Consider the following 12,193-nt stretch of genomic DNA (forward strand, 5'->3'; position numbering starts at 1 on the left):
TTTTAGCGGGTTCGTTTGACTCTCTCTCTTTCCTATGACTATAAATAACACTAAAATAGAAAAATATATTATTTACCTCTATTTTTTTTATAATAATCTTAAAAAATATTCAACTTCCTCGTTTGCTTAGATTTTTTTTTTTTTTTTTAATTCCTAAAAGATAGAAGGTGTTTAGGATTAGGACTCCTAATCAATCAGTAAAAGGACTTATTTAATCAAATCCCACTTTATTATTATTCTTATTTTAAAGGCCTAAACAAAAATAAAACGTATTATTCTATTTATATAGTAGTATTTATTTACATTGACAATACATATAAATTGGAGGAGCCGAGGCAGAAGGAGAGAGAGAAGAAGTGTTCAACTACAAACTACACTTTACACGTCTTTCAATCTTAACACCTCCTTAAAAAACCTGAGGTGCCCATTGCTTTCTTTTTCTTTTTTCTCTTTTTATTCTTTTTCATGTTTCCATTATTTTATTATTATTATTTTTTTCATACTATTTATTTGTGTTTTCACATTCTTTCATTCTTGTTATTGCTGCCCACTAATCATCTTTCTTTAATTAAATTATTTTGTTTACTAAGTCAATTCCCTTTTGTTTTTTTAATTTGAAAAATCAGATTGCATTCTTTTTTTTTTCTTTGTGGGGGTTGAAGAAAATATTTTATTTTTTTCAAAATTGTAGTTTATTGAATTTTCTTATAAAGATAATATTTTTATTCATTCTTTTATGGGATTTTATTTTTTTGGTTGAAGTTTGCATTGATTCAGAAAGCAAGAAACAAAACTGTTGTTTGGGGGGCTGCTATTGAAGCTCTGGGAATTGGGTATATATTGATATTGATAGCCTTCTTTTTCTATCTAAATTTTGAGTCTTTTTTTTTTTTTTTTATTGTAAAGAATGAAAAACTGTTTCTGATTTATTGTTTCAGCATTTTTTTTATTTGGGTTGCTCATTATGGGGTCTATTTCTGCAGGAATAGTTGGTAAATTAGGGTTTGCATTTTTTGTAATTGTAGCCAATGGCACAGTTCAATTTTGCAGCAGAATCTCATATCAAACAGGTTAGATTTCTTATTCTTTCTATTGGGTTGAACCTATTTATCCAAAATATCTGTTTTATCCATCCATCTCACATGATCAGAATATTTTTATGTTTTACTTTTGTTCATGTCTTTTGATTACCTCTCTTATGATTGATCCTCAGGCCTCAACACATTGCAAGTTTGATCCCTTTGTTTTTGTTTATTTTAAATTTTTGTTTGGCTATGGGATAACTGTGCACAGTAATCTAATTCTGGGTGTTGAGGAGTATGATACTTTGTTATCCATTCCTTCACAAAAAAAAAAACTAATGCTCATTAGATCTTAGGTTATAAATTGACCTTCTTGTAGGCTTTGTAGGATTCATCATGTATATTTGATCAGCATCAAACTTTTTTCAAAAAGGTGAGGTGTGAAGGTAAAGTAGTCTTTCTAGGTTTACATAGGAGTCTCATATTATAAAATGTGAGCTCCTTAGAGATTAATTTGGAAAACATGGAAAAATGTTTGTTGCAACATACAGACAAGTTTTCAAACGGTAATTTAAGTTAAATACAGAAGATTATCTGTCAAATATTGTTTTGTTGCTCCATGCTGCATTGACAATGCTATAAAGTGTTTGATGTTTGGCAATTGTATTATCAATTTATTCAGGACTGGGTTTTTTATTCACAAACAGTGTGAGGGGATAGAAAGCAAAATTGGGTTTTACCCCTTAGTTGATGAAACAATAGGTTTAGGACAACAAACTTAGTCAGGTCTAGGATGTAGTCATATACATGAACATGAGGTATTGGATAATAGTTTTAGAGAAAGCTAAGACCGGTATAAAGTTTAACTTTTGAAACATTACATTATTGGATTGCATTTCTTGATTAGTTTGGAAAAGGAACCAGATTGGCATAAGCCAAAAAGGTTCCTATTTTTCTTGTACATATTTTTCAAATTGGTGCATTTTCTTTTTGAGGTTGTTTGATTTTGGAGTCTGTGCTACCACTTCTAAATTATTTCTTACTCTACTGTGAGGAACTTTACAAAACTACCATTCTCTTTTGTTCTTGTCACATATGGTCAATAATTTTTGGCATGTTGCAGATATCAGCCAGATGGGATCCAGCTGGAGCATGCAGGCCTCTCATTGATGAAGCACCTGTATTTTATCCTTCTCTTGAGGTATTCTTCTGTCAATAAATAGGGATCTGATGTCATCGTTAATTTTTCTTTGGCTGTAGTATTACTTTTTCAATTTAATTTCATATCATTCTTCTTATATCAGGAATTTGAAGATACACTTGGTTACATAGCAAAGATACGTCCGAAGGCAGAACCATATGGCATATGTCGGATTGTTCCTCCATCTTCCTGGATTCCACCCTGCCCTCTTAAAGAGAAAGATAAATGGGAACTTGCTAAATTTTCTACACGTACCCAGCATGTTGACTTGCTTCAAAATAGGGAGCCCATGAGAAAGAAAAACAGAANTCATATACATGAACATGAGGTATTGGATAATAGTTTTAGAGAAAGCTAAGACCGGTATAAAGTTTAACTTTTGAAACATTACATTATTGGATTGCATTTCTTGATTAGTTTGGAAAAGGAACCAGATTGGCATAAGCCAAAAAGGTTCCTATTTTTCTTGTACATATTTTTCAAATTGGTGCATTTTCTTTTTGAGGTTGTTTGATTTTGGAGTCTGTGCTACCACTTCTAAATTATTTCTTACTCTACTGTGAGGAACTTTACAAAACTACCATTCTCTTTTGTTCTTGTCACATATGGTCAATAATTTTTGGCATGTTGCAGATATCAGCCAGATGGGATCCAGCTGGAGCATGCAGGCCTCTCATTGATGAAGCACCTGTATTTTATCCTTCTCTTGAGGTATTCTTCTGTCAATAAATAGGGATCTGATGTCATCGTTAATTTTTCTTTGGCTGTAGTATTACTTTTTCAATTTAATTTCATATCATTCTTCTTATATCAGGAATTTGAAGATACACTTGGTTACATAGCAAAGATACGTCCGAAGGCAGAACCATATGGCATATGTCGGATTGTTCCTCCATCTTCCTGGATTCCACCCTGCCCTCTTAAAGAGAAAGATAAATGGGAACTTGCTAAATTTTCTACACGTACCCAGCATGTTGACTTGCTTCAAAATAGGGAGCCCATGAGAAAGAAAAACAGAAGCCGGAAGCGAAAACGAAGGAAGCACTCTAGAATTGGAACAACCAGGAGACATGCCAATTGTAGTTCTGAAGCTAATGTTTCTTCAGAGACTGATGAGAAGTTTGGGTTTCATTCTGGACCAGACCTCACACTTCGAGATTTTCAGAAATACGCTGATTATTTTAAGGAGTCCTACTTTGGAATGAAGAATGCTAAGGAGGACCTAAACTTTGTTGAAACTGTAAAGCAAAAAGGATGCGAACCCTCTGTGGACGATATTGAGGGTGAATACTGGCGGATAGTTGAGCAACCCACAAATGAAGTTGAGGTATGGAATTAGAATATACTCTGCCTCTTACATTTACTTTTTGTATGTCTATTTATGAAAAAGATGTGAATTTCTGTTTTGCCGTGTTCCAGGTAATATATGGAGCTGACTTAGAAACAGGACCATTTGGAAGTGGATTTCCTAAGGCATCTTCCATGGTAACTGAAAGTGGTTTGGATGAGTATGCAATGTCAGGTTGGAATCTAAACAACTTACCACGCCTGCCAGGTTCTGTACTATGTTTTGAAGGAAGTGATATCTCGGGAGTTCTAGTACCATGGCTCTATGTTGGGATGTGTTTTTCTTCTTTCTGTTGGGTAGGTCAATGGAATTACTTCTCAAATTTCTACATGCATAATGAGTTAATTATATCAAACACAATGATGGATATTGGACTTTGTCACACACACACATGCACACACTCTTAATGCCTTTTCAGATGCTCTTTACATTCTGGAAAGGTACTAAACTACAAATTTTATGACCTATTTGCTCCCTAAATTGAAGTTTTTTGCATTAAGAAAAAAGAAATTTAACTTATCCAAGCCTACAAATGGTGTTTGACAAAATTTTTATTTGCTGTCTCTATGTACTAGGTTTCACTGATTTCCAAATTATCTATTTGATAAGTTAAATTATGACTTGTTACACAAGAATTATTGTTTCTAAGAGTGTTTGGTCTCCTGCATTACAACCTAAGCCTAGCCTTCAAACCTGGTTGACCAGCAAGGAAATCACATTCCCTTAGTAAATCCTCAAATACACACTGGTTAACACTTTATTGAACATCTGATTATTTGGAGCTTTCTGTCTAGAAAAGGAAAAAACTAAAGGCCATTGATACTTAAATGGTATATAAAGGTTGAAGGGTTTGTGTCACTCTTATTTTTGGGATGGTACATATTTTAAACTTCCTTGGAGACTCAATCGGTTAAGGATATGCAACAAGAATTGAAGTGGAAGATGTTTCTTTATTCAGTCAAATTTTAGATCAACATCATTTTGTTGAATTGGCCATCCAAGTTGTTATCTTTCCTTCAAAAAAAAAAAAAAAAAAAAACATAAAACAAAAAACTGTGATCTTAAACTGAATGTTTCACTAATTTCTTTTTCCAAATTAGTATTTAATCTTGTTTCTCTATTGTTGCGATTTGGAACAGCATGTTGAGGACCACCACCTCTATTCACTGAACTATCTACATTGGGGTGATCCTAAAGTATGGTATGGAGTACCTGGAAGCCATGCAACCACTTTGGAAGATGCAATGAGAAAGCATTTACCCGATTTATTTGAAGAACAACCAAATTTACTTAATGAACTGGTATGATGATATATAGTTGATTGTCACTGTCTTCTTATCAATTTATGTTAAGACAATCCATGAATGAAAATAATACTTGATTATCACAAAGTGATTTCATTTTAAGTTTATGCTACATACTATGTTTTAAGTAATGAAGAAAGATGCCACCGCAGCAAGAGGTTCTCCTTGCTCAATGTTTGGGTTCAATCCCACTACATTCCTATGGCGGTGGGTGGTACCTAGCTTTGTACCACCACTCTGCTATGACGTGTCTATCCTGATATCACAGGGACATTATGGTGTCTACATCCTATTCTGTCTCTGCTTATAAACTTTATGACCATATTTCAGGCTTTCATATAATGATTTTCATCTTGGGGCAGGTCACTCAGCTATCTCCTTCTGTTCTAAAATCTGAGTCTGTACCAGTACATCGAGCTGTCCAGAGGTCTGGGGAATTTGTTCTTACCTTTCCGAGGGCGTATCACTCTGGCTTTAATTGTGGCTTCAACTGTGCCGAGGCTGTGAATGTGGCCCCCGTTGATTGGTTGGTACATGGCCAAAATGCAGTGGAGCTTTATAGTGAGCAGCGTCGCATGACATCAATTTCTCATGACAAATTGTTAATAGGGTCTGCTCTGGAAGCTGTAAAGGCCCTTTGGGAGATATCTGTTCTTGGAAAGGAAACTGCAAGAAATTTGCTATGGAAAAGTTTTTGCGGTAAAGATGGAGTACTTACCAAGGCAGTTAAGGTAATTTCTTCCTCTCCCTCACTCTCACTTGTTTCTCATTTTTCACAGTGAAATAAATATCCACATGTTCGTGCACGAATCACGATTTAGAGAACTAATTTTTTTAATCATTACTACTATTGACAGACAAGAGTACGGATGGAAGAGGAACGAATAGATGGCCTTCCAAGGCATTTGAAGTTGCAAAAGATGGAAAGGGACTTTGATTTGGAAAAAGAGAGAGAGTGTTTATCTTGCTTCTATGACTTACACCTATCTGCTGCTGGCTGCAAGTGCTCCCCTGATCAATTTTCATGTCTTAAACATGCAAACCATTTTTGTTCATGTGAAGTGGACGATAGATTTGTTCTTATCCGCTACACTATGAATGAGCTAAATACCTTGGTTGCAGCACTGGAAGGAGGAGTGGATTCAATCAAAGTATGGGTATCAGGGGGCTCTGGTTTGGTTTCTGCTAGTGATAAGGTTGCTTGTGTAGCTAAGCTAGATATGGAAAGTGATACATGTGGAACCAAGTATCTTGATCATAGGGAAAATTTATCTTGTTGCCAAGGAACTAAGGAGAAGTTGAACATAAATGTGCCCTGCAGTTCATATAGCCATGTTTCTTCCGAAGTTATCCAGTCAGAGTCCCAGCATGGATCATTTAGTTTAGGCACATCTCACATCAGTACAGAAAGTCATAATGCTATTGTTAATGATGAAACTTTAGTCAGGAACAAGAAAGTTAAGTTGGGGCAGGCCTGCTGTATTGATTTTAATCTCAATGTTATGTGCGATGAGCATAAAAGTGGGCTGCGACTTATATCTGATAGCTTTAATTGCAAGGGTATCACAAATGTGGAGGAGACATTTATGTCAAACTGTGAACAAGAAAATGTTCATAGTTCAGATACAGAAAGGGAACTGTGTTTAATGCAACAAGATAGTGACCATAATTTATCAGTCTCACTTTCACCTGTCCTTTCAAAAAAAGATTTTCCTTCATGTTCGAGAGATGTTGAGCATACCTTTCCAAGAGACAGTAACAAGTTGTTTGGGTTTGATCTTTTGTTTTCATGTCCCCGTTCTAAAGTGCCATTGGACAGCTCATTGAAATCAGAATTTGCGGATACCTTGGATGTAAAGATAACCACAAAGGACCAAAGCTTTCCAATACAAAAGTTGGATCCCTGTGTCAAGCTTATAAATTTGGGGACTGTCACGTTTGGAAAGCTTTGGTGCAGTAAGCAGGCCATATTTCCGAAAGGTATGCTGAAGAAGCATATCTGCATGGATCTTGTAAAATACCATATTATTTGTTAATTAATTTGAAGGAGTATTCCATTGATTATTTTTCCCTCAATTTGGGTTGACTTGTGCAGGATTTCGAAGCTGTGTCAAGTTCTTTAGTGTGGTGAATCCAACAAAAGTTGGTAGTTACATATCAGAAGTTGTTGATGCTGGCCTTCTTGGGCCTCTGTTTAAGGTGGATATTTCCTCCCTTTCTGTTTTAAATATTTTTGTGTCAGTTTAGTAGGGATTTTAGTTTGATGGTGAGTATACATGGGTATATTCAACTATTTGGATTCTTGCATACGACAGCTTTTACAAAGAAGTCATAGTCCCTCCTCTTAAATGTCTTTGATATGTACATGTCACCAGAACATGTCTATGAAATCAGAGCTCGCCATCATAAGCTTAAATTAGTTTATTTGCGCCATATTACACTTGCCCTGGGCCTAGATTAACTCTAGGCAGTCTTGTCCAAGCTTGATTAATCTGGATGGATGTGCTACTGGGGTAGTTAGTTTGGCATGTTTCTTTCAGCCAAAGCTGAAATCATGCGTTGCTCTTCTTGTCTTGACCAGATTGATCAGCATGGAAATTAGTAACCCAAAAAAAAAAACCATTAACTTCAATCTGAATATGTCATGCTCTTTTGTGTGCATTTAGATGTTTAAAGGTGTCAGAACTATGACTTCCTTATATAACTGGGGGAGTTGCATTCACTAAGGAATCACTAATAACAAATTATACTGGAACATTCTTTATAAGTTATGAGGAGTAAACTCTATTAAGACCCCAATAACAGTTTGTAATTTACTATCAGTTCTTTAAGCTGTTTATGTATTAACCTCCTGTTTTTAAATGAATTTCCAGGTTACTTTAGAAGAATCTCCAAGTGAGACTTACACAAATGTCTCAGCAAAGCTGTGCTGGGAAATGGTGCTACAGAGATTAAACCAAGAAATCATTAGTCGGAGCAGTCTAGGAGAACAAGGACTGCCTCCTTTGCAAAGTGTTAATGGGCTTGACATGTTTGGGTTTCACTCTCAGTCCATTATTGAGGTATGCTACCTTCATGCATCCTTAACTTCATTAATTTTTGCCTTAATATAAGGACAAAACCTAATTCTGACACTTGGTGGACAATGGGACTGTATTTCAATATTTTGCAATATCCGTATTTATTTTATTTTTTAATTTTTAAAATTTGTTGAGAATATACCAAGTTTTAATTGAATTGTACTTAGATCGACAGTCCCAAAAGAAGCATCAAAAGGATGTAAAATGTAACCTGGATCATGCTTAAAGCCCTGTTTTAATTGTTGTTTGGCTTGTTTGATAGTTGACTCTTGCAAGCATGATTGTATTGCTTGCTTGTGCTCACGCACACACACACTTGCAAATGCATGTACACTCTGATTTATTTATCTATTTATCCAAATGTTCATGCGCATGCAGATGCATATATATTGATTCCCATCATGCAATGTCATGCATCAAATGTTCTTTAGCTTATGAATTTTATATTCTGGTACTAACAAAATTGGTCTCAGGCTATTGAGGCTCTTGATCCCAATCATCAGTGCATGGAGTACTGGAATCACAGGCACATTAGACCTTTAACTACGGACAATATTAGCGATGTCAATAAATACTCTTTCGAATTGAGTTGCTCTATTGGAGGCACAGAAGAAAAGGATTTTGGTATCAGTTTGACAAAGCATGACCCTGATAATCCATCTGAAGGACCGGGTAATAATTCAATTGATGAAGACTTACATTTGGTACTTCGAGGACTGTTAAAGAAGGCAAGTCCAGAAGAGTTGAGAATAATGCATAGGATTTTCTGCAGTGAGTCACAAAGTTCTAAATGGAGAGTGGCATTAACATCATTGATAGAGGAGATCCAGAAATCCTGTACATAAATTAAGGAAAAGAAATAGGTCCCCATCATTCTTTTCATTCAAGGTAGCTTCTTATTCCAGTTAGTCAGATAGGCCTATTCTTTCAAAAGATCCATAAAATGGGAAGAAATATCATTGGTTTGAGTTGTGCACGAATATTTGCGATGTGGCCACTCATGACCTTGACAGAGTCTTGATTTAATGATACTGATCTCATTTACCAATTGCAGTAAAGGCTGCTTGTATATTAGAAAATTTTACTAACCATTCTGGAATAACAACCATTTCAGTTTTGCAGTGTACGTTGATACGGTTTTGGTTTACCTATCTTATTGTCTATTTGTCTTCTTACTGTCATTATTTCTATATGGCTCTACTAATTACTCTCTGACGTGGCAACGAGCAAAATGTAATTTAAGTAGAGTTTCCAAGAAGGTCAAGCACAATAGTTGGTGCCTCATGGGATTGTGAATGACACACTAAATTTAAAAAAAAAAAAAAAAAAGGTACACATGCAAATTATTCGAGAATTATTCCTATCAACCCAAAACAAAACTAGGCTTTTCAAAGTTGAGCAAATGATTTGTTTATTAATAAGTTATGCACAGAGCTAATAAATTCTCTTGAATATATTACTTCACCATCAATCCCATTAGTATGAGAGAAAAAAGTAGCAGTTGATTAATCTGAATATAGATCGGAGAGTAGGCTCCATATGGCATTGAAACCAAATGAAGTGATATTCAGAAAAAAAACATGAAAATAGTGAGTGTGAACCTAGTGGCTTTTTATTTCCCTTTATTTGTTTATTTTTATTTTTTGGGTCAAACCCATCAATGAGCTTAAAGTCTGACCTACTGAAAGTGAAGATAAGAGGACTCTTGAGTAATTTCACAATAATTTAGTGGATAGTTTTTTATTGGTTTTCATCTAAGTCTGCCATTGACATATTAGTTTATCATCTAGCATTCACAACTTACTAGCTGCAATATTTTGTGAAAATTGGTGTGCCTCTAGAATTTTTGTTGATCTCCACCAATGAACACTACAGAAATAAATAAAAAATTGAGGGCAGGAAATTAACAAAGACATGGAGTTTAACAATAAATAAATAATTGTCCTCAATCAGGATAACTAGCTAAGATTAAAGAAATGAAGTAAGCTAAGAAAAATAGAACAAATATGTTGTAACTTGTGTAACTGCATGGTGTTATTACAGGATTCATGTCAATGAATACACAAATTTATGTACAGCATGATCACAAGGCTTCTGTTCTTGAATCTTGATCACATGCTTGGTCTGCATAATTTTGCAGAGATCAAGATTCCTCCAAATTTAGAACAAACCCATCAAAGAAAAGTCATAAAAAACAAACCTCCCCAAGAAAGAAACACTCATCTAAGACTCCATCAATGTGACATTGATGCTTGCCTACGCATATATACGCACATATATGCTCTATAGCAAACCGGCGCAAACAATCAAGAAGAAGACAGTCGGAAACTCACTGCACAAGGACAAGCGCGCTGCATCAGCACGTGATATTGTTGAGCCCTGATCTGCAGGTGAAACTTGCAGCTGTGGCTGCTGGGGTGGAGGTTTGGGCAACGATAACCCGAGCCCATTGGTGTCATGATCTCCGTAAATGGAGTAATCAAGAAAGGCTGCAATGCCATGGACTGTGACGGTATTGGTGGCGTAGACATCGGGTTGAGTGATGGGAGAGTCGTTGAGGGTGAAATTGGTGGCAGAGGTGTTGGTGATGAGGATAGTTTTGTCTGGTAAGAGAGTTGGGAGGCGAGTGTTGGTGTTGAAGAGAAGGAGGTCAGAGAAAGAGAGGCGCTGAGGGACTATGTGGTAAGGTAAGAGCAAAGGGTCCATGTTTGTGTTCATGTTGAGAGAACCGTCTTTGTCTTGTGGAATGAAGAGAGTTGCGCTGATTGGGAGTGTTAGTGGGTTGATCATTGAGATAATATTTTCCCAGTTGGTGAAATCACTTGCGCCTATTAGTGCCTCGATTATGTTGTTTATTTCTTGGGAGGATTGTGGTTGTGATGGCGATGATGGTGGCGGTGGTCTTGGTCGTGATGAAGATGGATGAGGACATGGTCTTGGTGGCGGTGGAGGTGGTGATTGAGATGGTGGTGGTAAAGATGGAGGGTGTTGTCGTGGGCGTGGTGATGGAGATGGGGGTGGTGGTGGAGGAGAAGATGGGGGTGGTGGGGATGGAGATGGTAGTGGTGGTGGTGGCGATGGTGGAGGAGGAGATGGGGTTGGTGGGGATGGAGATGGTGGAGAAAGGGTGGTGTTTGGGGATGGGGTTGGGGAGGCTAAGGTGATGGTGAGTAGTAGAATTGAGAGGAAGAGAGAAGGGTAGTTGGCCATGAGTGTGTTTCTTGAAAGTTGAAACCTTTTCCTTCTTTCTTTAGAGAAGAAAAATGAAAATTGAAAAATGGGTATTTTTGTTCTTGATTATGGATGGTATATATAATTGTAAGGTAAACACAGATACAAAACTAGAGTGAGTTTGCGTTTTTATCTGAATCTAGCTTCTATGTGCATTGTGCAGAGAAGATTGTTTGGAAGATGATCCAACTGATTCCTAACCGACATTTGTACCTAACTCTTCCCGCCAATTACCAGATCATGCTAGCTAGAAACTAAGGGGTAATTTGGGGATTACAGAAAATCTCACTATTTTTTTTTAATAAGAATAATATTACTGTCATATATGATAAATTTGTGTTTAACCCTATATTATATATGATAATCTTTATTTTTTGGATTCAAAGAACTTGTCAAAAGCGTATATAATTTTATTTTAATTTATACTAATTTCAACTTTTAAAAAAATTTAAATAAATCGTAATAACATTAATATAAAATAAAGGAAAATTTTAAAAAATTACAACAATTTTACATTTTCATTAATAATTGCGCTATTCCATTTTTTTCCCTTCTATCAAGAGATAAAGAAAGTCGTGAAATATAATTCATTCCATGATCCATCCAATTGAAGAAGTGCAATTCATTAGTATCCCACCAGCCTTTAGATAAGTGGTTAAGTTTTATTTTATTTTATTTTATTTTTTTTTTTGGGAAGAATAGATAAGTAGTTAAGTTAAACAGGAAAGATAAAGTTAAAAGCAAAAGAATGGTCGAATAAATTTTAAATTTAATCAATTCATCATAAAAATCATTATGTGCTTTCAACATTTTAACCAAATTACATCTCTGTAGGCTACAGGTCAACTAAAAATGCATTAGTAAAAATAACTGAAATAGCACTTAAAAGTTAAAACTATTCTCATTTTTGGATAATGTGACTCTATTCTATCTAAGGTGTTGCAGGTGAAAATAATAATAATAATAATATGCAATTTTAATGAGAAGTCAAGGGTCACCATGTGTCC

At 35.6% G+C, this 12,193-nt stretch overlaps 2 protein-coding genes across 3 annotated transcripts; one reads left to right on the plus strand and one right to left on the minus strand.

The window, feature by feature from the left end:
• Positions 1-544: 544 nt before the first annotated feature.
• Positions 545-9,104, plus strand: LOC111985798 (lysine-specific demethylase JMJ18). 2 transcript variants are annotated; one of them, XM_024017456.2, is made up of 11 exons: positions 545-833; positions 984-1,070; positions 2,146-2,223; positions 3,038-3,550; positions 3,643-3,867; positions 4,711-4,872; positions 5,238-5,606; positions 5,733-6,855; positions 6,971-7,074; positions 7,749-7,937; positions 8,429-9,104. In XM_024017456.2, the coding sequence occupies exons 2-11, from the start codon at positions 1,029-1,031 to the stop codon at positions 8,798-8,800; spliced, it is 3,177 nt and encodes a 1,058-aa protein (XP_023873224.2). In that variant the 5' UTR covers positions 545-833; positions 984-1,028; the 3' UTR covers positions 8,801-9,104. The 2 variants fall into 2 exon arrangements, with proteins under 2 accessions (XP_023873224.2, XP_023873223.2); XM_024017455.2 differs by lacking the exons at positions 545-833; positions 984-1,070; positions 2,146-2,223 and adding an exon at positions 2,833-2,934.
• A 1,134-nt stretch (positions 9,105-10,238) lies between these two features.
• LOC136068226 (formin-like protein 14) lies at positions 10,239-11,165 on the minus strand. Its single transcript, XM_065775105.1, has one exon. The coding sequence runs from the start codon at positions 11,163-11,165 to the stop codon at positions 10,239-10,241; it is 927 nt and encodes a 308-aa protein (XP_065631177.1).
• Between the last annotated feature and the right edge of the window lie 1,028 nt (positions 11,166-12,193).

This window comes from Quercus suber, unplaced genomic scaffold (genome assembly GCF_002906115.3).
Source record: "Quercus suber isolate HL8 unplaced genomic scaffold, Cork oak 2.0 scaffold_105, whole genome shotgun sequence".
Taxonomy (NCBI): Eukaryota; Viridiplantae; Streptophyta; class Magnoliopsida; order Fagales; family Fagaceae; genus Quercus; species Quercus suber.

Coding starts and splice junctions, on each gene's coding strand:
- LOC111985798 (XM_024017456.2), top strand. CDS start 1,029: ATGGCACAGTTCAATTTTGCAGCAGAATCTCATATCAAACAG. Junction 3,551..3,642: donor AACCCACAAATGAAGTTGAG/GTATGGAATTAG, acceptor GCCGTGTTCCAG/GTAATATATGGAGCTGACTT. Junction 3,868..4,710: donor GTTTTTCTTCTTTCTGTTGG/GTAGGTCAATGG, acceptor GATTTGGAACAG/CATGTTGAGGACCACCACCT.
- LOC136068226 (XM_065775105.1), bottom strand. CDS start 11,165: ATGGCCAACTACCCTTCTCTCTTCCTCTCAATTCTACTACTCACCATC.